At 46.1% G+C, this 26,362-nt stretch overlaps 1 protein-coding gene across 4 annotated transcripts in view; it reads left to right on the forward strand.

The window, feature by feature from the left end:
• tnni3k (TNNI3 interacting kinase) overlaps nucleotides 1–26,362 on the forward strand; it is a 118,320-nt gene that overhangs the window by 40,396 nt on the left and 51,562 nt on the right. For all 4 annotated transcript variants that reach the window (XM_059648185.1, XM_059648186.1, XM_059648187.1 and 1 more), the window contains 6 exons: nucleotides 1,042–1,098; nucleotides 3,484–3,576; nucleotides 3,682–3,739; nucleotides 15,458–15,652; nucleotides 19,635–19,739; nucleotides 20,728–20,780. In XM_059648185.1, coding sequence (XP_059504168.1) covers nucleotides 1,042–1,098; nucleotides 3,484–3,576; nucleotides 3,682–3,739; nucleotides 15,458–15,652; nucleotides 19,635–19,739; nucleotides 20,728–20,780 — 561 coding nt within the window. The remainder of the gene's footprint in view (nucleotides 1–1,041; nucleotides 1,099–3,483; nucleotides 3,577–3,681; nucleotides 3,740–15,457; nucleotides 15,653–19,634; nucleotides 19,740–20,727; nucleotides 20,781–26,362) is intronic.

Genomic DNA, 26,362 nt, shown 5'->3' on the forward strand with positions numbered 1-26,362 from the left:
GGTGCAGTTGGTTATTGCGAACCGAACGGAGGTGTTCTGCAAAGTGGTCCCCAAGCCTCCGCTTGGTTTCCCCAATGTAGAGGAAGCCACACCGGGTACAGTGGATACAGTATACCACATTGGCAGATGTGCAGGTGAACATCTGCTTAATACGGAAAGTCATCTTGGTGCCCGGGATGGGGGTGAGGGAGGAGGTGTGGAGGCAAGTGTAGCACTTCCCGCGGTTGCAGGGGAAGGTGCCGGGTGTGGTGGGGTTGGAGGGCAGTGTGGAGCGGACAAGGGAGTCACGGAGAGAGTGGTCTCTCCGGAAGGCAGACATCGGTGGGGTTTGAAAAATGTCTCGGGTGGTGGGGTCAGATTGTAGATGGCGGAAGTGTCGGAGGATGATGCGTTGTATCCGGAGTTTGGTGCGATGATGTGTGAGAATGAGGGGGATCCTCTTGGGGCAGTTGTGGTGGGGGTGGGCTGTGAGGGATGTGTTGCGGGTTACCCACCTAACTGCATGTTTTTGGATTTGGGTGGAAACCAGAGCACCCAGACACAGGGAGAATGTGAAAACTCCACATGGATGGTTACCGACAGGAGGAATTGATTGCAGGTCCCTGTGAGGCAGTAGTGCTAACCACTGAGCCAACATGCTTACCCACAGAGGTTAGAGCCTGAAGGCGAACAGAATGTTTATGGTGAAGGGTTGTGACCTGGAATGCACTGCCTGAAAGGGGCAGTGTTGGATGCTGAATCAGAAATCACTTACAAAGGAGAGTTGGAGAAATACTTAAAGGGAAAAACATTTATAGGGCTCTGGGGAAAGGGCAGGTTCGCAATGAGATATTCAAAAAACTAGTAGAAGCAGGATGGGCTGAATTACTTCTGTTCATGCTGTTCGAATCTATGAGCCTGCGAAAGGTGCTGTATAAATGCTATTTTTCCTTTAACTTTAGGACATCCTCATCATAATTGTGCAGGCAGTAGCTTCAAAAGTTATGTTAATGTTACGATTAATAAACTTATTAATTTTAAGCCACCCTTGCTTCTCTTCAGATGGTGCGTACGTGTCTGTTCCATCACCACTTGGGAAGATCAAAAGTATGACCAAAGGTGAGAAGGTGCATATTGGGTTGAGATCTCGTCACATAAGATGTAAAAGCTCCCTGACAGGATCTCATATCAAAGTAAACTGTGTCCAAGGACAGATGATGGCCATGTGATCTCATTGCCAGATTATTAAACCAGATACCCAGGTAATGTTCTTGGGACCTAAATAAAAATCCTGCCCTGGTAACTGGTGGAATTTGAATTCAACAAAACTCTGGAAATATGAGTTTAATGGTGCTAATCATTAGGGGAGAGACCCCCTGGGTTCACAGATGTCCTTTCGGGAAGGGAATCTGCCATTATTACCTGTGAATGAATGGAAAAAAAGTCTCAATTCACTAATTACAAAGGGAAAGATGTTTCGGAAATAAGACTCACACTGATAACAGAGTAGTTGTCCCTGAATAAATGAGTCAATCACCAGTAAACAGCACCCATTGACTCAGCTGGAGTGTCCCAAAGTCAAAGCCAGCGTTAGAACAAAGTGGGGTCAGTGTTTGATTTAGTAACTTCTCCATGTGAGAGAGTGAGGTAACATCCTCAAATAGGCCCGTGGGGAATTTACTAGTCAATCTTCCAGAGGAAGTTGTGTCTGAGTTCTCATGGTAACAAGCAATGGCCTGCCCTGCTGATGCATCAATTGAGCCTAGCCCTCTTGTGGCCCAGTGGTCATGCTCTTACCCCAGACCAGGAGGCCTAGGTTCAAGGCCTACCTGCCCCAGAGGTGCACAATAACATCTCCGGACAGATGATTTGGAAAAATTGGTTACATATTTTTAAAAAACGCACAGGCAGGGATGGGTCTGTAGCATCGTTTGTCCTGAGCTGGGAGCAGCCTATGTATACCACAAATAGGGGTGCCTCAATGGTGTTCAACAATAAATGTTGCTCCTTTCCAGCCGGCCTCTCTGAGTTATTACAGGGACAATTACAGCCAGCATTCACAGTCCAATTGATTGCCCATTGACACTTGTTGTAATTTACCATCAGGTCAGTTGGTCTCGTTTGATGGCCTGTGCTGTTGGACAGCATGAATGTACACATTGTCTCACACAGGGGCAATTAAAATTGAACGTCAGAAACGTAACTTCATCTTTGACAGAAGGCAAAGACAAAAGCAGTAACTAAGCAGAAAAGAAATACTGAACCTGTACATGGAGCTACCCTGAGTATCATTACTCTGAGATGTGTGAATTGTCCTCTATATTTTGTCCACAGTGTGTCTGTTCACACAGGTCAATGTGATTAAATAGCCCAGCTTGGGAACGAACACCAAGTCAGGTCTGGATCGTAAAGTACTGGAAGAACTCAGCAGGCCGGGCAATGTTCAGAGATAGACAGATCTTTACTCAGTAACGGGGGATCAAGGGTTATGGGGAAAAGGCAGGAAGGTGGAGATAAGAGTTATCAGATCAGTCATGATCTTGATGAGTGGTAGAGTAGACTTGATGGGCTGAACGAGCACTTTTAATTCTATGTCATATGGTTCTTATGGTATTATGGTCTTAAAGACAGATTTACTATTTCAACTCCAATATGACTGCTGTTCTGAACTATTTCCAGAATGTATTTTGCTTGTGTTATGCCAGTTCAAACATTTTGAAGAAATGGTCCTTTTCCTATCTCTAATCCCCCCCAAGCCCTAAAATCCAGTGGGATACCTTTATTTTTCCTTCATGCGTTCATGGGATGACGGCATCTCTGACTAAGCAGCATTTATTGCCTATTCTAATTACCCAGAGGGCAGTTCAGAGTCAGCCACATTGCTGTGGGTCAGAAGCCACATGTAGACCAGACCAGGTACGGATGGCAGTTTCCTTCCCGAAAGGACATAAGTGAACCAGATGGGATTTCCCAATAATTGACAATGGATTAACAGTCATCATTAGATTCTTAATTCTAGTTATTTATTGAATTCAAATTCCACCATCTGCCATGGCGGGATTCAAACCTGGGACCTCAGAACGTTTTCTTGGTGTCTGGATTAACAGGCCAGGGATAGTACCGCTCGGTCATTGCATCCCCAATGCTCACTGCATTCTGGTTTCTTGGCCAACTCCTGATTTCTCTTGCTGCATCTCAGCATCAATTACCTTCAGCTCCCTGGGCTATAAGCTCTGGAATTCCCTCCTTTAAACTCTCCATCTCTCACCTTTCTCTCACTTCCACGCAAACTACAACTTCATTGACCAAGCAACCTCATCATCATCTGTCCTCATTGATCCTGAAGTGGCTCAGAGTCAAATTCTATTCAATGATATTCCTGTGGAAAGCTATGGGATGTTTTTTATTATGTCACAGGTGCTACATAAATGCAAGTTGTTAATAAATTCTTGCCACATCTTTGACCACTGAGTCTCTTTCTTTCCACCCCACCCTGTTGTTCAGAGAAAGCAGATGTGCTGCTCCTGAGAGCTGAGCTGCCGTCTCATTTCCACCTCCAGCTGGCAGACATCGAGTTCCATGAAATTATTGGATCAGGTAACAACATTACTGTTCCCTATTGGCTTGAGGTGCAAAGTGCCAAACAGTGAATTCAGTCTAAAACACAGACTGACTACCTGTCATCTCTCTGAAAACACACAGGTTCGTTTGGGAAAGTTTACAAAGGAAGATGCAGAAACAAGATTGTTGCCATTAAAAGGTAATTTCATAATAGTAAGGCAAGGCACATACAGTTTACTGAGTAAAGTGAGCTCATTCACATTACATAGAAGGTGTAATATATCGCGTGAATGTACATTGGACAGTAGACAACGCAGAGAATTTTCAGACAGCTGCAGAGGGGGCGAAGGGAGGTCTAATACAGATGATATGAGGAGGGTGACTTTTAATAATTCATGCTGTCATATTCACAGAGTCATACTGCACAGAACCAGGCCCTTCAACCCACCATGCCTACGCCAATTATCAAACACTGCGCTGTGCTAACCCTCTTTACCTGGCCCGTAGCCTACTATGCCTTGGCATTCTAAGTGTTCATCTAGATGCTTTTTAAAATATTGTGAGAGCATCTGTCTCCACCACACTGTCAGGCAACATGCCCCATATTTCTACCACCCTCTGGGTGAAACATAATCTCTCTCCAATCTCCTCTAAACCACTTGACCCTCACCTTAAGCTGGCACCCTTTGTTCTTAGACACATCTGCCGTGGGGAAGAGATCCTCACTATCTACTCTGTTGATACCTCTCATCATTTGGTATACCTCAATCAGGTCCTCCTCAACCTCCTCTGCTTCAGGGACTGCAAACCCAGCCTGCTTAGTCTGTCCCCGTAGCTGAGACTTTACATCTCCGGCAATAGCCTGCTGACTGCCCTTTACACGTCTCCAGTGTCAACGTATCTCTCCGATAGTGTGGCAACTGGTCATGTTATTCCATCTCAATACAGTGTGGGGCTGGAGAAACACAGCAAGTCAGGCAGCATCAGGGGAGCAGGAAAGTCAATGTTTTGAGTTTATATCCTTCATCGGGACTGGAGGTGGGAAGGGAGCTCGGATATAAATTGTGGGTAAGGGGCTGGGAGAAGGTAGGTGGGATGGCAATAGGCAGATGCAGGTATGGGATAGTGGGGATTGGTCAGGGGGAAGGGTGGGGTGGATAGGTGAGGAAGAAAATGAACAAGTTGTGTCAGGTCAAGGAGGTGGGGGATGAGGGGGTCATGGGATGAAGCCAGGGGTGGCAAGATTTTGAAACTAGTAAAATCCACGTTTAGGCCATTGGGCTATAGGCTCCCAAGGAGGAATGAGAGGTGCTGCTCCTCCAGTTTGCAATGTGACACTGGAGGAGGCCCAGGATGCACATGTCACTCAGAGAATGGGGGGGTGCAGTTAAAATGGTTGGCAATTGGAAAGTGTTGCTGGTTATACTGTACAGAGCGCAGATGGTCTGTGAATCAGTCACCAAGTCTACGCTTGGTTTCACCGATGTAGAGGAGGCCACATCAAGAGCAACGGATGCAGAAGACCGGGTTGGAGGATGTGCAGATGAATCCCTCTCAGATTTGGAATGATTGTTTGGTGCCTGGGATGGGGTAGAGGGATGAGGTAGGGTAGGGGCAGGTGTAGCACTTCCTGCAGTTGCTGGGAAAGGTGCCGGGTGTGGTGGGGCTGGTGGGGAGTGTGGAGCAGATGAGGGAATCATGGAGAGAGCGGTCCCTACAGAAGGCAGATAGGGGTGGGGAGGGAAATATATGTTTGGTTGTGGGATCGGTCTGTAGGTGAGCAGAAGTGGCAGAGAATGATATGTTGGATGCGGAGGTTAGTGGGGTGGTATGTGAGGACATGGGAGATTCTGTCTTTGTTTTTGTTGGGGGGACGGGGTTTGAGGGCAGAAGTGCAGAAAATGCAAGAGATGTGGTTGAGGGCACAAATGAATCACTGAGGGCGGAGGTCCTTGAAGTAGGAGGACATTTGGATGTTCGGGAGTGGAATGCTCCATCTTGGGAACAGATTGGGCAGAGGCGGAGGAATTGGGAGTAAGGGATTACATTCTTGCAGGAAGGTGGGTGAGAGGAGGTGTAGTGCAGGTGGCTGTGGAAGTCTGTGGGTTTGAAATAGATGTTGGTGCTGAGACGGTTACTGGAGCTAGAGGCAGAGAGGTCCAGGAAGGGGAGAGAGGTATTGGAGATAGTTCAGATGAATTTGAGGTTGGGGTGAAAGGTGTTAGTAAATCTGTTCAAGTCAGCAGCGCTGGTAAAGCCATCAATGTAGTGGAGAAAGAGGTGGGGGATGGTGCTGGTGTAACCGTGGCAGAGGGACTGTTCCATGTATCCAATGAAGAGCATTGGTTATAGTATAAGTTCCTTTCTTCTATATACCATGCCTTGGCTAATGAAGGCAAGCATCCCATATGCCTTCCTTACATCCTGTCCACCCATGCTAACATCTTCAGTGATCAATGGACTTCTAGACCAAGGTCCCTTTATTTCTCAGCATTCTCCAGGGACCTACGATTCACTTTTTAAATTCTTCCCTTATTGGAGCTTTCAAAACACATTGCCTCATGTTTATTGTGGTTAAATTCTATCTGCCATTGCTCTGACCAATTTACCAGCTGATCAATATCAGGCTGTAGCCTGCGACCATCCCCCTCAATGTGAACACCACGACCAATTTGTGTCATCGCCAAACTACCCAATTAAAGCTTCTACATTCACCATCCAACCATTGTTATAGAACAAACAGTAAGGGTGTCACCAGTGATCCTTGTGGCACACCGCTGGTCGCAGGCTTTCAATTACAAAATCATCCCTCCTCCACCATCGGCCTTTGCCTCCTGTTTGTAAACCAGCTTTGGATCCAGTTTGCCATCTTGCCTTGGATCTCATGTACTTTCACCTTTTGGACCAGCCTTCCATGTGGAACCTTGTCAAAGGCCGTACTGAGTCCATGTAAACCACATCAACTACAATACCCTCATCAACATGTTTCATCACCTTTTCAAAAACTCAAATTAGAGTTTCCCTTCTAAATCCTTTCTATCCCTTTTAATCCCTTATAAAAAATCTGTGCCGATTATCTCTGATGAATCCCCATCTTTGTAATTATTGATTAATCCTGTCCTTCAGATTTTTTTCCAAAAATTTCCCTAACCCTTACATCAGACTAACTGGTCGGTAATTACCTGGTCTATCCCTGCTGCCCTTCTTGAACATTGGAACATCTGACACTTCACCTGTGTCCTGTGAAGTATTAAATGTCTCCACCAGGGCCCAGTGATCTTCTCCCTTGTCTCCCATGGCAGCCTGGGATCCATCTCATCAGGCCCTGGGGATTTATACACATCATGCTCACTAAAACATCTAATACCTCTTCCTTATTAATCCTCACACATTCCAGAGCCTGACCATCACAAATGAAATTCCTGTCTACAGTCTGTGAATACAGAAGTAACATTCATTTAAAACCTCACCCACATCCACTGGTTCCATGCATAGGGTGCCCATTTGGTTTCGAATAGATCCCATTCTTTCCTTAATAATCGTGGAGGTCTGATTATATTTATAAAATGCCTTGGAGCATTCCTTAATCCTAGTTGCCAAAGATATTTCATGACCTCTCTTTGCCGTCCTAATTTCCATTTTGAGAAACTCCATGCAGTCTCTATACCTGTGAAAGGGCTTCCCTGTATTTAATGCTCCGTATCTGATACACATTTCTTTCTTTTTCTTTATCAAACTCCAATATCCCTTGACAATCAGGTTTCTTTGCCATTCATTCTTAGAGGAACACGTTAGCCCTGAATTCTCCTGATACCACCTTTAAAAGATTCCCACTTTCCAAGTATAGGCCTACTTGGAAGTAACTGTTCCCTGCCTATGTTTGGAAGATGCCGTCCATGATACTAAATTAGTCTAAAGCTAATTTAGACACTTAACTTCTGCACTATCTTTATACCTTTCCGTAATGACTTTGAAACTTACCGAATTATGGTCACTATTGCCAAAATGCTCGCCCACTGTAACTTCAACCGTTTGATGCCTTCAATCCCTAGGATTAGGTCGAGCAAAGCCCCATCTCTGGTAGGATTGTCTACAAACTGGCAAGAAACTTTTTCCTGGATGGACATTAATAACTCACATTGTCTAATCATTTTATCAACATAAGGTTGGCAGAGTTGAAATCCCCAACAACTATAAGCCCATTCCTCTCGCATCTTTCTGTGATTTACCGACATATCTGCTCCTCCTCGATCTCCCTCTGACTGTTGAGAGGCCTGTAATATAATCTCAGCAAAGTAATTGCTCTGGTTTATTATTTCTAAGCTCTACCCAGATGACCTCATCCTTATCTAGGACATCTTCCCTCATTACTGCAGTGATGGATTCCTTTATCAATAATGCAAGGTCTCCATCTCTGTTACCACCCCTCCCCCCCACCAGGCCACCGCACCCACACCCGTCATGCCTGAAACCTCTACCCCCAGAATGCTGAGCTGTCAGCCCTGCCCTTCCTTCTACCATCTCTCTGTGATTGTAACAATATCACATTCCCACATGCTGATCAAAGCTTTACGTTCGTGCACCTTCCCAGTCAACCTCCTTGCATTAAAATAGCTTGAGGTTTTAGCTTTTTAAATCACCTATGTGTAGTATATGTGTGCATTGGAATATTCATGCCGTATCCTGCTCATGACCTCCACCTACTGCACTGTCTTGGTATTCCTTCTATTTCTGATTGTGCTTCACATCTACTCTGAGCTCCATCTCCCTGCCAAATCAATATAAAACCTCATCAGCATGAGCAAACCTCCCAGCAAGGATATTGGATTCATTCCAATTCAGGAACAACTTGCTTGGCTTGTACACATCTCACCTATCCTCACCCATCAAACTGTCCCAGTGATCCAAAAATCTAAAGCCCTCCCTCCTACAGCACCCCTTTAGTCACATGTTCATTTCAACTAACTTCCTAAATCTGTACTTTGAAGCGCGTAGAACTGGAAATAACCTGTAGAGTACAGCCTCAGTGGTCTTCCTTTTTAATGCACTCCCTAACATGCTACATTCCTGGTGCAGGACCTCATTTCTTTTTAAACCGGTGTTGTTAGTATCAACATGTACCGTGACTGCAGGCTGTTCACCCTTCCCCTTCAGAATGCCCTGCAGCCGCTCTGAGACATCCCTGACCCTGGCACGAGGGAGACAGCATACCAGAGTCTTAATTGTTGCTCAATCTGCTCGTCTCCCTCTCCGACTGAGCTGGATCTGCTCCGTCTCCCCCTCTCGCTCCTGGTCCGAAGGAGCTCGATCCTCTGCTGCTGTTGCTCCAGCTAAGTTGTGATATTAATTTGTCTGAGGAGATTTCACAATTAGCTTGTTAGTCATTCTGGACAACAAAGTGTGGAGCTGGAGGAGCACAGCAGGGCAGGCAGCATCAGAGGGGCAGGAAAGTCAACATTTCGGGTCTGGACCCTACTTCAGAAATGGAGAGGGGGAGGGGAGATCAGAAATAAATAGAGAGAGGAGGGGTGGGGCTGGGAAGGTAGGTGGGATGGTGATAGGTGAATGCAGGTATGCAGTAGTCGGGATTTGTCAGTGAGGTGGCGGGAGCGGATAGGTGGGAGAGTAGATGGGCAGATTGTGTCAGGTCAAGCCGGCAGAGATGAGATGGAGGGTTGATCATGAGATGAGGCCGGGGCTGGGGAGATATTGAAACTGGTGAATTCCATGCTTAAGCCATTAGACTGTAGGCTTTCAACTGAGAAAAATCAGAATTTGCTTTTATTGAGGAGAAAATCCCATAAATTAGAATATTTACAGTTCACAAAGGTTCCAGTTGCAGTTATATATAAGAATCATTTCTGCTTGAGAAAAGAGCAAGTTCATTGACTTCAGTGTAAAGGCTTCAGTTTGCAAGTTCCAGATCAGAAGTGTTTGGTCAGAACCCTGAAGGAGTTATTTGAATCAAGGAAACTCTGAGCCGGTTGTGTGAATAATTTTGTCTTATTCACTCATGGGACTCGAGTATCGCTGGCTGGGCCAGCATTTATTACCCGTCCCGAACTGCCGAGCTGCCTCCTTGAACCTCCATAGTGTTGTGGGTAGATCCACAATGTCCTTAAGAAGGGAATTCCAGGACGCTGAGTGGCTTGGAGGGGAGCTTTCAACTGGAGGTGTTCCCTTGCATCTGCATCTGCTGTCCTTCTCAAGGGCAGCTAGGGACAGGTGAGAAATGCAATCACAGCCAACGTTACCCACAGCCTGTTGAGGAATAGATTTGAGTAAAATACTCCTCTACCCCTCTATATGTGACAGTGATATCTCAATCCAATTCTCTCTGAGCTGCCCTTCCAACAGACACATTGCTTCAATGTGGTCTCACTCAAAACTGCCAACAACAGACTAACTTGCCCTGAATTACATATATTCCTCACGCCCAAAGCCTCTGCAATACTTTGATATTTAAACATTATTCTTGATTTTCAATCGCTATAATACCCACTGCTCCTTTCCAAACTCTCTAATCTCCTCCAGCCCAACAAACCTTGGAGACAGCTTCACTTCTCCAATTCCGGATTCCTGTCATACAGCCCTAAAGTTAATTCATGGAGTATGTGCAGTCAGGCCTTCAGCTGCTGAAGATCCCCAGTTCTGGAATACTTTCTCAAACCCTGCCATTGCCGTGTGCTAAAATCCACCTCTTTGATGGAATGTTTGGTCAACTATCGTTTATCTTATGCTATGGTTCCATCTCACAGGATGACCAGTAGTGCTCAGCAAACATTTCAGCATTTGTTATTACACTGGAGGGTTCTATCCCTTATAATCTCATAGACAGGCTAACTTAAAACTGGATCAATTTAACCAAATATTAACAGAACTTAAAGATAAAAGTACAAGGATACATTTCACAAGAGGAGAAACTTCTTCAGCCAGAGGGTGGCAAATCGAGGGAATTCACTGCCGCAGAAGGCTGTAGAGGCCAGGTCATTGAGTACATTTAAGACTGAGACACATAGGTTCTTGATTGTCAAGGGGATCAAGGGTTACAGGAAGAAAGCAGAAGAATGGGGTTGAGGAACTGATCAGCCATTATTGAATGGCAGAGCAGACTGGATGGGCCGGATAACCTAATTTCTGCTCCTATGTCTTATGGTCTTAGAACATAGAACATAGAAAAGTACAGCACGGTACAGGCGTTTCGGCCCACGATGTTATGCCATGGAATAGTCCTAATCCAAAAATAAAATAACCTAACCTACATTCCCCTCAATTCACTGCTTTCCATGTGCATGTCCAGCAGTCGCTTAAGTGTCACTAATGACTCCGCTTCCACGACTACCACTGGTAAACTATTCCATGTGCTCACAACTCTCTGGGTGAAGAATCTCCCTCTGACATCTCCTCTATACCTTCCTCCTAACACCTTAAAACTATGAACCCTCGTGGCAGTCAATCCTGCCCTGGGGAAAAGTCTCTGGCTATCGACTCTATCCATGCCTCTCATTACCTTGTACACCTCGATCAGGTCACCTCTCTTCCTCCTTCTCTCCAGTGAGAAAAGTCCGAGCTTAGTCAACCTCTCCTTGTAAGACAAGCCCTCCAGTCCAGGCAGCATCCTGGTAAACCTCCTTTGCGCCCTCTCCAAAGCCTCCACATCTTTCCCATAATAGGGCGACCAGAACTGGACACAATATTCCAAGGATGGTCTCACCAGGGTTTTGTAGAGCTGCAGCATAACCTCGCGGCTCTTAAACTCAATCCCCCTGTTAATGAAAACCAAAACACCATATGCTTTCTTAACAACCTTATCCACCTGGGTGGCAACTTTGAGGGAGCTATGCACTTGAACACCAAGATCCCGCTGTTCCTCCACACTGCCGAGAATCCTACCTTTAATCCTATATTCAGCATTTAAGTTCGACCTTCCAAAATGCATCACTTCACATTTATCCAGGTTGAACTCCATCCGCCATTTCTCAGCCCAGCTCTGCATCCTGTCAATGTCTCACTGAAGCCTCAATAGTCGTCGATACTATCAACGGCACTTCCAACCTTTGTGTCATCAGCAAACATACTAACCCACCCCTCAACCTCCTCATCCAAGCCATTTATAAAAACTACAAAGGGCAGAGGCCCAAGAACAGAGCCCTGTGGGACACCACTCAGCACTGACCTCCAGGCAGAATACTTACCATCTACAACCACTTTCTGCCTCTTGTCAGCCAACCAATTCTGGATCCAGACAGCCAAATCAGCCTGTTTCCCATACCTCCTGACTTTATGAATGAGCCTGCCGTGGGGAACCTTATCAAATGCCTTGCTGAAGTCCATGTACACCACATCCACTGCTCAACCCTTATCAACCTGTCTCGTGACTTCCTCAAGAACTCAATAAGATTCGTAAGGCATGACCTGCCCCTCACAAAGCCATGCTGACTCCCTTTAATCATGCTATGCTTTTCCAAATCGTCATAAATCCTATCCCTCAGAATTCTTTCCAAAACCTTGCTGACCACAGACGTAAGAATGACTGACTAGTCTGTAATTTCCAGGGATTTCCCTATTCCCTTTCTTGAAAAGAAGAACAACATTTGCCTCCCCCCAATCTTCCAGTACGACTCCTGTGGAGAGTGAGGAAGCAAAGATCTTTGTCAGTGGCTTAGCAACCTCCTTTCTCGCTTCCCGGAGCAATCTAGGATAAATCTGGTCTGGCCCTGGGGACTTATCAATATTAATGTTTGCCAAAATTTCCAGCACATCAACTTCCTCAATCTTGATCTGTTCAAGCCAGTTTTTCTGCTCCTCAAAGTTCTCATTCACAACAAGGTCCCTTTCCTTAGTGAAAACCGAAGCAAAAAACTCATTTAGGGCTTCCCCTATCTGCACAGTCTCCACACACCAGTTCCCTACGCTATCACTGATCAACCCTACCTTCTCCCTGATCATTCTCTTATTCCTCACAGATGAGTAAAATGCCTTCGGGTTCTCCCTAATCCTTCCTGCCAAGCTTTTTTCATGCCCCCTCCTGGCCCTCCTCAGTCCACTCTTGAGCTCCTTCCGAGCAAGCCTGTAATCCTCTAGAGCTATGATAGACCCTTGCTTCCTCCACCTTACGTACGCTGCCTTTTTTTTTGACAAGAAGCACCTCTGTACCTGTCATCCAAGGCTCCTTAATCTTACCTCTTCTTACCTGTCTCAGAGGAACAAATTTATACATCACTCGCAACAGGTGCTCCTTAAACAGCCTCCACATGTCTGTTGTGCCCTTTCTGTGGAACAATTGCTCCCAATCTGTACTTCCCAACTCCTGCCTGATAGCGTATTAGTTTCCTTTACCCCAGTTAAATATCTTCCCCTGGTAACTGCTCCTTTCCCTTTCCATGGCTATAGTAAATGTGAGGCTGTTGTGGTCACTGTCGCCAAAGTGCTCTCCCACCACGAGATCTGACACCTGTCCTGGCTCATCGCCGAGCACCAAATCCAAAATGGCCTCCCGCCTCGTCGGCCTGTCCACATACTGAGTCAGGAAACCCTCCTGAACACACCTGACAAAAACGGCTCCATCCAAACCATCTGCACTCAGGAGGTTCCAATCAATGTTGGGAAAGTTGAAGTCACCCATAACAACCCTGATACGTTTGCACTTTTCAACAATCTGCCGGCCAATGAGTTCTTCGATCTCCCTACTGCTATTTGGGGGTCTGTAGAAAACCCCCAATGTCAAAGCAGCTTAAGATATTCAGAGATATGATGGTGTTAAACTACACAGGTTGATCTCTACCCCCATGTGCTCACATGACCTGACATAATTCAATAATTCTTATGGTCTTATGGTCTTAAACCTGGTTTCTCTTTCTTCAAGTTCAGAAGCAATCAAACTGAAATCTCCCAGATGATGAACGGAGTTGAGTGGGCCAATGGAGAGAATCTATTTCCTTTGGGGAGGGGGAGACTCCAGAAAAGAGGCAGAACCTTCAAATCTGAGTCAAGCCATTCAGGGGGGGCATCAGGAAACACTGGCCCACATAGACCACCATGGAAGCTTGCAGTTGATTTGCCAAAAAGCTGTGGAAGGTTTGAGCTTATCACAGGGTGAGCTCAGAATCCAGGATGAGGAATTATTGAAGTATGTCAGGTCATGTGAGCACATGGGGGTAGAGATCAACCTGTGTAGTTTAACAGCATCTTATCTCTGCATATCTTCAGATGCTTTGACATCAATGATGTAATTTTGACGGGTCTTGCTCGTTAGGATATAGGAACAGGAAGAGCTATTTTGTGGACAGCAACCACTCACAAACACAAGGTAAACTATTTCTTTGGTGACGTTGGTGACACCTAAAATGCTCCCTCAGCACTGACCCTCTGACAGTGCGGCACTCCCTCAGTACTGACCCTCCGACAGTGCAGCACTCCCTCAGTACTGACCCTCTGGCAGTGCAGCACTCCCTCAGTACTGACCCTCTGACAGTGTGACACTCCCTCAGTACTGACCCTCCGACAGTGCAGCACTCCCTCAGTACTGACCCTCTGGCAGTGCGGCACTCCCTCAGTACTGACCCTCTGACAGTGCGACACTCCCTCTGTACTGACCCTCCGACAGTGCGGCACTCCCTCAGCACTGACTCTCCGAGAGGGCGGCACTCCCTTATTACTGACCCTCTGAGAGGGCGGCACTCCCTCAGCACTGACCCTCCGACAGTGCGGCACTCCCTCAGTATTGATCCTCCGAGAGGGCGGCACTCGCTCAGCACTGACCCTCTGACAGTGCGGCACTCCCTTATTACTGACCCTCTGACAGTGCAGCACTCCCTCAGCACTGACTCTCCGACAGTGCGACACTCCCTTATTACTGACCCTCCGAGAGTGCGACACTCCCTTATTACTGACCATCCGAGAGGGCGGCACTCCCTCAGTACTGACCCTCCGACAGGGCGGCACTCCCTCAGTACTGACCCTCCGACAGTGCGGCACTCCCTCAGCACTGACTTTCCGACAGTGCGACACTCCCTTATTACTGACCCTCTGAGAGGGCGGCACTCCCTCAGTACTGACCCTCCGAGAGGGCGGCACTCCCTCAGTATTGATCCTCTGACAGTGCGACACTCCCTTATTACTGACCCTCTGACAGTGCCCACTCCCTCAGTACTGACCCTCTGACAGTGCGGCACTCCCTCAGTACTGACCCTCCGACAGTGCGGCACTCCCTTAGCACTGACCCTCCGACAGTGCGGCACTCTCTCAGTACAGACCCTCCGACAGTGCGGCACTCCCTCAGTACAGACCCTCCGACAGTGCGGCACTCCCTCAGTACTGACCCTCCGACAGTGCGGCACTCCCTCAGTAATGCCGCTCTGATAGTGCGGCACTCCATCTGTACTGCTTCTGGATTTTCAGTCCAGAGATTTGTTTCAAATATTTGTAACAGGGACTGGAGGCCAGAACACTTTTAGTGAGCGATTTTTATTTTTGTGAGGATCACAAACCGTTTTCAACAGTTGGCTGCGTATTGCTGTTTGGTGCTTTTCTTGCAAATTATGTAATACACTTCCCCGGCTTTCACGATGCTCTGCAGCAACTCCCCAAGGCTCCTCAGACAGGACCTTCCAAACCCATAACCACATCTATCTCGAAGGACATGGGAACACCATCCCCTGAAAATTCTCCTCCAAACTACTTAACATCCTGACTTGGAAATATACCTCCATTCCCTTAGTGTCACTGGTCTAAATTCCTGGAATTCCCTCCCCAACAGCATTGTGGATCAACCTACAGCACATGGACTGCAGCAGTTCAAGAAGGCAGCCCACCCCCACTCCTTAAGGGCAATAGCGACGGGCTATAACAGTTGGCCCAACTGTGTCAACCTTTCCTGTGAAAGAATAAAAATCCCTTGTCATTTCTCTAAAATTAGGTATCGAGCCAACACGTTTTGCTCCAAATCGGATGTGGATATGTTTTGCCGTGAAGTCTCCATCCTCTGCCGCCTCAACCATCCCTGCGTCATCCAGTTTGTGGGTGCCTGCTTGGACGATCCCAGTCAGTTTGCCATTGTAACACAGTTCATCTCAGGAGGATCCTTGTTCTCCTTGTTACATGAGCAAAAGAGGTAAAATTTCTCCTTGCTAATGCACGCCTGCTTTTGTATTGTAGAAGGGGTTCATTCAGCCCAACTTGCTTGTTCCAGCTTTTTGAATGATCCATCCAAATACTCCCTGCTCCTTCCCTGTCGGCCTGTGAATGTTCCCTTTCCCAGCAATGCCCATTTCCTTTTTGAAATTTATTATCGAATCTGCTTCTGCTGCTTCCAGGCTGTGTATTCTGCCACTTACTGTGTGAGGAATATTCTGTCCCTCTGGGTCTCTTGTTGATTCTTTTCAACCCATGTCTGTCTGACTCTCCTGCTGCTTATGGTAATTGCAGTACACATCAAAACTTTTCAAAGGAACGGAATCCCCAAGAAATTAGTGAAAGTAACTGAAAGAAAAGTTAAAATAGTATCAGAGATTATCTCTGAAAGAAAAGTTTTCGCTTTTTAAAACTATTCTTGTAAAAGAATCAATATACACCAAACGTTAATTAACAGGTAAATTGTAATTCAAACTAAGAAGAACTAGAAGTTTTGCATTTACTCACTAATACCTGCCATTGCTCTTTAATGCTATATCTGCCAGAAGGGAGGTTAATGTCACAATAAACCCACATTCTCCAGCAGTGCTTCATGACTTACCATCACATTAGCTCGAAACACCCAGCGATTTTCACCAATTGTTCCACTCGGCCTGGCTTTTCCAGTTTAATAACCATCAACAAGTCAGTGAGTTCCCCCTCTCCACTGGGGCACAATTATCCTAACAAGGACCCATTCTCAAGGTTCCCTAGAGCTTGACCCTCCACCCAGTTTAGTCAGATCTGGTCAAGCCGTTTCATCCGGATATCGATTTACTCCTCATTACTTTCCTTAAGAATAGAAAACCTTGAATATTCCTGGGAGAGTTCCAATTCCATTCTCAGCAGCACCTCTCCTTCTGTCTACTAACTTCTGTCAGAGGCACAAAACCTACAACTCAACCTCTTTGCTCAACTCCCCACCTCCATGGCTACTTCAACTCGTCTGGACACTTCTCTAAACTGAGGTGTTTACCAGGAATTCATAATTCATATAACAATTAGAAGCAAGAGGATATCATTCGACCTTTCAAGCCAGTTCTGTCTTTAATAGGATCATGACTGAGCCAACATTTCTCATGTCTATTTTTCTGTCTTTACTCCAGAACCCTTGCTTCCCCAACTGATCAAGAATCTATCTAAGTCAGTCTTAAATATACACAAAGACTCTGGCCTTACAGCTCTCTGTGACATGGAGTTCCAAAGGCTTTCAATTTTCTGAAAGAAGGGATTCCTCCTCATCTCAGTCTTAAATTGGTGTCCTTTTTATTCTGAGACCATGCCCTCTGGTCCTAGACTCTTCCAGGAGGGGAATCACCCTCTCAGCATTGACGTTGTCAAGCCCCTATAGAATCTTATATGCTTCAATGAGATCACCTCTCATGTTTCCAAAGTCCAGGGGGTAGAATCCCAACCTGTTTAGCCTTTGCTCATAAGACAATCCCACCGTACCAGGGATCCTCCCAGTGAACCTTCTCTGACTTGCCTCCAATGAAATAATATTGTTTCTTAATTAAGGGGACAAAACCGCTCCTAGTACACCAGATGTGGCTTCCCCAGCACCTTGCACAGTTGCAGTACGACCTCTCTACTCTTGTACTCCAACCCCTTTGAAATCAGGGCCAATATTCCATTAGCTTTCCTGATTCCCTGCTGCACCTGTGTGCTTTGTTTGAACTTTGTTGAATACCTTCTGAAAGTCCAAATACAACACATCAACTGGTTCACCTCTATTCATTCTGGTTGAGACTTTGGTCAACAAAGTCAAATAAATTAGCCAGACATGTTATCCCTTTCATGAAGCCGTGCTGACTCTGCTTGATTTGATTAGGATTTTCCAAATGTTATTACTTCCTTAATAATTGATTCCAATACTTTACCAACATAGATGTTTGTCTAATCAGACCATAGTTACCCACTTTTTACACCCTTCCCTTTTTGAATAGAGGTGGCACATAGCAGTTTTTCAATCGTCCAGTACTTATCCAAAATTCATTAATTTTTGGGAAATTATAACCAGTGAATCCACAATCTCTGTGTTCATTCATCCTTTCCAGTCTCATCTTTCACTTCGAATTTGAGGAGATATTTCAAAGCATCCTTCAAAGAGCAGCATCCATGAGACTCATGGAAATAGTTTCTATTTATTTGCTCTTTCAAAACACATCGCTACTTTCAACAATCTATTTCGGAGCTTCCCTCAGTCTCCCACATCCCAAGGAGGACTGAGTTTCTCCAATCTCTCCATATAACTAACATACCTCAACTCTGCTCGCATTCTGGTAAATCTCCTCTGCACCTTCTCCATGTTCTCAACATCCTTCTAATGTGCTCAGAATTGGGCATGAAGCTCTTTTCTCAGGGAAATTGAGGATGGCCATTAAACACTGGCCTACCTGGCAATGCTGATGTTCCATGAATGAACCGTAACAATGGCAGATGAATTATTGAATATTAAATGTTTAGTGTGACATATTGCTTTCATGCTAAATCTTTCTATTTACAAAACGAAGGATGCCTTGAGCTTTCACTATCAGAGACAATATTTTCCTGGCAGCTTTAGAACAATACAGCACAGAACAGGCCCTTTGGCCCTTTAGAATGCTTCCCACCAGTCTCTGCCCTGGTGCAATGGCGTCCCCCAGCCTGCCAGCAAGGGACAACTGGACTCCCCCCAGGAGGACTAACTGGAAGAGGAACTGGAGCAAAGCTGGAAAATAGACCTTCAGTTGGTTCACTTGGCTGCCTGTTGTCGGTGGACAGATTGTTCTGCTACACTTCATGTCGGAAACTGTTTGGTGTTGAGGTGGGAAGAAGCCAAGGAAACGTTATTTTTAATCATTGCCCACCTCTGTGTCCATCACGATTGAGCCTGAAGACCCTGCCCAATGTCTTGCAGCTTTTTGTGTTATTGCTCATTGTTTGATGTTTTCACTGCGGTTGAGATGCTCACCTTTCTTACTTCCACGATTAATCATTCAAATAGTCTCACCAAGCAAAACAAAATGCTGGAAATCTGAAACAAAAATGGAAATTTCTGGAGAAACTCAGCAAATCTGGCAGTATCTGTGGAGAGAAAGCAGAATTAACTGACGGAATTCTGAAGAAAGGGCCACTGAACCCAAAACAATGATTCTGTTTTCTCTCCACAGATGCTGCCAGACCTGCTGTGTTTCTCCAGCAATTTCTGCTTTTAATCCAGTGCTCTCATGGCCTATCTCTAAACTTTCAACCTCCATAAGCCAAATTCTGAAAATACCCCAACTTGCTTTGAGCCCTGTTCAAACACTACCATTGTACTCAGCAATCTACATTGGCTGTCAGTTCAGTTCAATTTTAAAACCCTCATTCTTGCTTTTAAATCCTTCCTTCTCCTCACCCGTCCCCTTCTTTCCAATTTCCTCCCCGCTTTCTATCAGTTTGAGATCTCGGGGCCTCTCCCATTCTGGCTTCTTACTTATCCCAGATCTGTATCTCTCTATCGTTGACAGCTGTGCTTCATCTATCCAAGCCCTAAGCTCTGCAGTTCACTCCTTAAGGTATGAAATGCATTACCTGGAAGTATGGTAGAGGAAGGTTCAATTGAGATGTTCAAGAGGGAATTGGCTGTGTTTTTGAATAGGAATGGTGTGCAGGGATGTGGGTAGAAAGCAGGAGACTGGTATTAGATAATGGAGTGGGCACAGTGGGATGATAAGTCTCATTCTGTGCCACAATAATTCTGTAAACGTCTCCGCTCCTTTATCTCTTGCTCTCCTTCTTTGAGACATTCCTACAGCTGCCCTTTGTGCTTGAGCTTTTGGTCAATTGTCATGTGCCTCCTTAAATGTTGACCCTTCGACTGATTGCATTTCTGTAAAGCATCTTGGAAAGTTGAAGACATCTACCAATCTCCTTTGTTACATTCCTATTTGAATTCACAGAATCATCGATCTGCAATCCAAATTAATCATCGCCATTGATGTGGCCAAAGGAATGGAATATCTTCACAATCTGACTCAACCAATCATACACCGAGATCTCAACAGGTACGATAAGCTAGGCCTGCAGGCCTGGGGTGAGTGCTACACCTGCACTGGGATCACTTAAATCGCTCCCTCGGCCTTATTTTCAAAGCCTGAGATTGTTCCACTAATCAATGGTGGTAAAAATAAGCTTGCAGAATGGGTAATAAAATGTGAGGCTGGATGAACACAGCAGGCCCAGCAGCATCTCAGGAGCACAAAAGCTCTCTGATGAAGGGTCTAGGCCCGAAACGTCAGCTTTTGTGCTCCTGAGATGCTGCTTGGCCTGCTGTGTTCATCCAGCCTCACATTTTATTATCTTGGATTCTCCAGCATCTGCAGTTCCCATTATCACTTGCAGAATGGGTGTTTAGTTGATGAATGAATTTCAGTGTGGATAATTGTGAGCTGGTGCACATGCACAGGAAGAATAAGGAGGTCACAAACTACTTAGAAAGTAGGAGCCTAATTGGAGAAAAGGAACAGAAGGATCAGGGGTGCAGAGGGGGAAGAGTTTAAACATTAGGGGACTCCCATTCAGACCCCCTTGATTTTTAATCAATAAGGAAATCAAGGATTATGGACAGGAAAGTGGAGTTGAGGATTAACAAATGTGCCTTCATCTTATTGCAGAGCAGGCTTGATGGGCTGAATGGCTGATTTATGTTCCAAAGCCTTATTGTCCTATGGTCTTACACATGATGTAAGAATGAACATTTTGAGTCTGCATATTATAAGCAGGATAGAGAAGCACAAGAGTGGGTAAAGGGGTTTGACTAGGGTGACATCAGAATTAGGGAATTATAGTTACCAAAAATGACTCTTCTAGAAAAGAGAAAGCCCAGGATGACCTGATTGAGATTTTTTAAATTAGGAATGGGTTTAATAGGTTAAATGTAGGTAAGATAAATTTATTTATGGGGCACTGAAATGCTATATCTATCAGACTGATGTTTCTTACTTAGCAATCTATACAGACAATAATGATTGTCTTTTCTCTTGATTCAAACAGCCACAACATCCTACTGTATGAAGACGGCCATGCAGTAGTTGCTGACTTTGGAGGTTTGCATTTTGTATTTAAAAATTTGACTGTGACGGAGCTAGGGTTAGGGATAGTGTTAGGGTTAAGGTTAAGATTAAGGTTAAGTTTAAGGTTAGGGTTAGGTTATGTCTTAGACTTCATTGAACCAAGCTGAGATTTTTCAACCCTGAAATTAGACCTGAAAATGTCTCCAGTGCCATATTCATGCTTCTGGTCATTAGTTACACCCAACTATTTTCTTTATGACTTAGACACAGTGGTACTGTCACCAGACTGGCTATTGCTCTGGGGCTGTGGTTTCAAATCTTACCTTAGCAAGTTAGGGAGTTCAATATAATTGATAAATCACAAACTAGAGTAACAAAAACGGAAGTTGCTGGAAAAGCTCAGCAGGTCTAGGAGCATCGCTGAAGAAAATAATCAGCATTAAAGTTTCGGGTCCAGTGACCCTTCCTCAGAGCTAAAACACAAGTACTTTTTATTTTCATTATTCACACATAGGATGTGGGTGTTGCTGGTTGGGCCAGAATTTCCTACCTGTCCCGAGTTGCACTGGAAAAGGTGCCAGTGAATTGCCTCCTTAAACCGCTGCAGTCCACCAGAGCCCTCTGTTTTCAATCCTTTTTCCTTTCTAGTTGTTACAGCGTAGCAGCTGGCAGGGCCATTACATACAAACACAGAGCTGCGAGACTGGGTCTGGTGCAGGTGGTGAGGGAACCAATAAGAGGGAAAGACATACTTGACGTCATCCTTACCAATCTGCCAACTGCAGGTGCATCTGTCCATGACAGTATCGGTAAGAGTGACCATCGCACAGTCCTCACGGAGATGAAGTCCAGCCTTCACATTGAGAATAACCTCCATCGTGTTGTGTGGCACTATCAAAGTGCTCAATGGGACAGACTTCACACAGATCTAGCAACTCGAGACTGAGAATCCACAAGGCGCTGTGGGCCATCAACAGCAGCAGAATGTGCTCAGGTATCATTCTGTAACCTCATGGCCCGGCATATCCCCCACTCAACCATTACCATCAGGGCAGGAGGTCAACCCTGGTTCAATGGAGAGTGCAGGAGGGCATGCCAGGAGCAGCACCAGGCATTCCTGAAGATGAGGTACCAACCTGGTGAAGCCACCAAACAGGACTACTTGCTCATCAAACAGTGAAAGCAGCAAGTGATAGACAGAGCTAAGTGATCCCACAACGAATGGATCAGATCTAAGCTCTGCAGTCCTGCCACATCCAGTTGTGAATGGTGGTGGACAATTAAACATCTCACTGGGGGAGGAGGCTCCACAAATATCCCCGTCCTCAATGATGGAAGTGTCCAGCACATCAGTGCAAAAGATAAGGCTGAAGTATTCACAGTAACCTTCAGCCAGAAGTGCCGAGTGGATGGTCCATCTCAGCATCCTCCAGTAGTCCCCAGCGTCACAAGCTGCCAGTCTTCAGCCAATTCGATTCACTCCATGTGATACCAGAAACGGTTGGAGACACTGGATACTGTAACGGCTACAGGCCCTGACAACATTCCAGCAATAGGACTGAAGGCTCGTGCTCCAAAATGTGCCGCTCCCCCTGGCCAAGCTGTCCCAGCACAGTTACAACGCTGGTATCTACCCGACAACGTGGAAAATTGCCCAGGTATGTCCTGTACACAAAAAGCAGGACAAATCCAACCCGACCAATTACCGCCCCCATCAGTCTCCTCTTGATCATCAGTAAAGTGATGGAAGGTGTCAGTAACAGTGCTATCAAGCAGCACCTGCTCAGCAATAACCCGCTCAGTGACGCCCAGTTTGGGTTCTGCCAGGGCCACTCAGCTCCTGACCTCATTACAGCCTCAGTTCAAACATGGACAAAAGAGCTGAATTCCAGAGGGTGAGGAGACACTGACAGCCCTTGATATCAAGGCTGCATTTGATTGAGTGTGGCATCATGGAGCCCTGGCAAAACTGGAGCCAATGGGCATCAGGGGGCAAACTCTGATGGTTGGAGTCATACCTGACACATTAGTAAATGGTCGTGGTTGTTGGAGGTCAATTATCTCAGCTCCAGGACATCTCTGCAGGAGCTCCTCAGGGTAGTGTCCTCAGCCCAACCACCTTCAGCTGCTTCATCAATGACCTTCCCTCCATCATAAGATCAGAACTGGGGATGTTTGCTGATGATTTCACAATGTTCAGCACCATTTGTGTCTCCTCAGACGCTGAAGCAGTCAATGTTCAAATGCAACAAAATCTGGACAACATAGAACATAGAACAATACAGCACAGAACAGGCCCTTTGGCCCTCGATGTTGCGCCGACAATATCCAGGTTTGGGCTGACAAGTGGAAAGTGACATTTGAGCCACACAGATGCCAGGCTGTGACTATCACCAATAAGAGACAATCTAATACCCATCCCTTGACATTCAATGGTGTTACCATCACTGAAGCCCCACTATCAACATCCTGGGGGTTACTATTGACCTGAAACTCATCTGGTCTTATCGTATAAACACAGAGGCTACAAGAGCAGGCCAGAAGCTGGGAATACTGTGGCAAGTAAGTCACCTCCTGACCCCCCAAAGTCTGCCCACCATCTACAAGGCACAAGTCAGGAGTGTGATGGAATACTCCCCACTTGCCCCAACAACACTCAAGAAGCTGGACACCATCCAGGACAAAGCAGCCACTTGATTGGCACCACATCCACAAGCATCTACTCCCTCCACTGCCGATGCTCAGTAGCAGCAGTGTATACTATCTATAAGGCACACTGCAGAAATTCACCAAAGATCCTCAGACAGCACCTTCCGAACCCACAACTGTTTCCATCTAGAAGGACAAGGGCATCAGACATATGGGAAGACCACCAACTGTGTGTTCCCCTCCAAGCCACTCACCATCCTGACTTGTAAATATATTGCTGTTCCTTCACTGATTCTGGGTCAAATCCTGGAATTCCCTCCCTAACAGCATTGTGGGTCAACCCACAGCAGGAGGACTGCAGCGGTACAAGAAGGCAGCTCACCACCACCTTCTCAAGGGCAACTAGGGATGGGCAAGAAATGCTGGGCCCAGCCAGTGACACCCACATCCCACAAATGAATAGAAAAAAAAGTGTTTGGGGAGTCACATGTGGTCCAGGTCCTAAAGAAAGAGACCTTGGTGTGTTTTTACAAACAATAATTCATGGTTTTCCTCATTAGACTCTTAATTCCCAATTTTCATTGAATTCAAATTCTACCAACTTCCATGGTTCAGTTTTGAACTCAAATCCCCTGAACATGAGATAATAAAATGTGAAGCTGGATGAACACAGCAGGCCAAGCAGCATCTTAGGAGCACAAAAGCTGACGTTTCAGGCCTAGACCCTTCATCAGAAAAGGGGGATGGGGAGAGGGAACTGGAATAAATGGGGAGAGAGGGGGAGGTGGATCGAAGATGGATAGAGGAGAAGATAGGTGGAGAGGAGAGTACAGGTGGGGAGGTAGGAAGGGGATAGGTCAGTCCGGGGAGGATGGACAGGTCAAGGAGGCTGGATGAGGTTAGTAGGTCCGAAATGGAGGTGCGGCTTGAGGTGGGAGGTGGAGATAGATGAAAGGAAGAACAGGTCAGGGAGGCGGGGACGAGCTGGGCTGGTTTTGGGATGCAGTGGGGAAAGGGGAGATTTTGAAGCTCGTGAAGTCCACATTGATACCATTGGGCTGCAGGGTTCCCAAGCGGAATATGAGTTGCTGTTCCTGCAACCTTCGGGTGGCATCATTTTGGCATTGCAGGAGGCCCAGGACGGACTTCCGCCATAAACAATCCGACCCCATCACCAAAGACATTTTTCCATCCTCACCCTTGTCTGCCTTCCGGAGAGACCACTCTCTCCGTGACTCCCTTGTCCGCTCCGCACTCCTCTCCGACCCCACCACACCCGGCACTTTCCTCTGCAACCGCAGGAAGCGCTACATTTGCCCCCACACCTCCTCCCTCACCCCTATCCCAGGCCCCAAGATGACTTTCCATATTAAGCAGATGTTTACCTGCACATCTGCCAATGTGGTATACTGTATCCCCTGTACCCGTTGTGGCTTCCTCTACGTTAGGGAAACCAAGTGGAGGTTTGGGGACCGCTTTGTAGAACACCTCCGCTCGGTTTGCAATAAACAATTGCACCTCCCAGTCGCGAACCATTTCAACTCCCCCTCCCATTCCTTCGACGACATGTCCATCCTGGGCCTCCTGCAGTGCCACAATGATGCCACCCGAAGGTTGCAGGAATAGCAACTCATATTCCGCTTGGGAATCCTGCAGCCCAATGGTATCATTGTGGATTTTACAAGCTTCAAAATCTCTCCCCCCCCACACTGCATCCCAAAACCAGCCCAGCTCGTCCCTGCCTGCCTAACCTGTTCTTCCTCTCACCTGTCCCCTCCTTCCACCTCAAGCCGCACCTCCATTTCCTACCTACTAACCTCATCCCACTACCTTGTCCAGTCTGTCCTCCCCGGACTAACCTATCCCCTCCCTCACATAATTTGTCCCTTCCACACTTCACCTCAGCTCTGACGGAGAGTAATCTCGACCCGAAACGTTAGCCTGCTGTCAGTATATGCATGCTGTCTGGCCTGCTGTGATCTCCAGCATTTGTCGTTTTCAGCATTAGTAAAGTCCAACACCCACTGACCTCCTCTCAACAATCACCTTCATCACTTCCGTAAAAAATCCCATCAAGTTTGTGAGGTGAGACCATCCCTGCACAAAGCCATGCTGACTGTCCCCAATAAATCCATTCTTTTCCAAGTGTGAGTAAATCCTGTCACTGTTATTTCCCTACTACTGATGTAAGGCTCACCGGCCTATAATTTCTCAGATTATCTATGTTGCCCTTCTTAAACAAAGGAATGGCATTGACTATTCTCCAGCCTTCTTGGACTTTACTGGTGGCTAAAGTGGATACAAAGATCTCTGTCAAATTTCCAGCAATCATCTCCCTTGCCTCCTTCCATATTTGGGAGAAAGCAGATTAGGCCCTGGGGCCTTAGTTATGTTTTTAAAGAATATCAACACAGCTTTCCCTGATCTAACCATCATCCATGCCCTTCTCCTTGGGGAATACTGATGCAAAGTGCTTATTAAGGACCTCACCCACTTTCTCTGGCTCTGGCGTATATTTCCTTGAGTGGACCTCTCTTTCCCTAGCTACTCTTTCATTCCTAATATACGTATAAATTACTTATGTTTTCTCCTTAATCCTACTTTCCAAGGACATTTCATAATAACCCCCCTAATTCCTTGCTGAAGTTTTCCTGCTTCATTTAGGTTCCTCAAGGACTTTATCTGTGGGTGGAGTTGTATAAAACTTTATGTTTGCTGAACTTTTTTTCTTTTAATCATTTATGGGATGAGGGCATCACTGGCTAGGCAGCATTTATTGCCCATCCCTAATTGCCCAGAATGTAGTTAAGAATCAACCACATTGCTGTGGGTCTGGAGTCACATGGAGGCCAGACCAGGTAAGGATGGCAGTTTCCTTCCCTAAAGGCCATTAGTGAGCCAGATGGATTTTTCCTGACAGTTGACAATGGATGCATGTTCATAATAAACTCTTAATTCCAGACTTT

Source organism: Stegostoma tigrinum, chromosome 8 (genome assembly GCF_030684315.1).
Source record: "Stegostoma tigrinum isolate sSteTig4 chromosome 8, sSteTig4.hap1, whole genome shotgun sequence".
In the NCBI taxonomy this organism is placed as follows: Eukaryota; Metazoa; Chordata; class Chondrichthyes; order Orectolobiformes; family Stegostomatidae; genus Stegostoma; species Stegostoma tigrinum.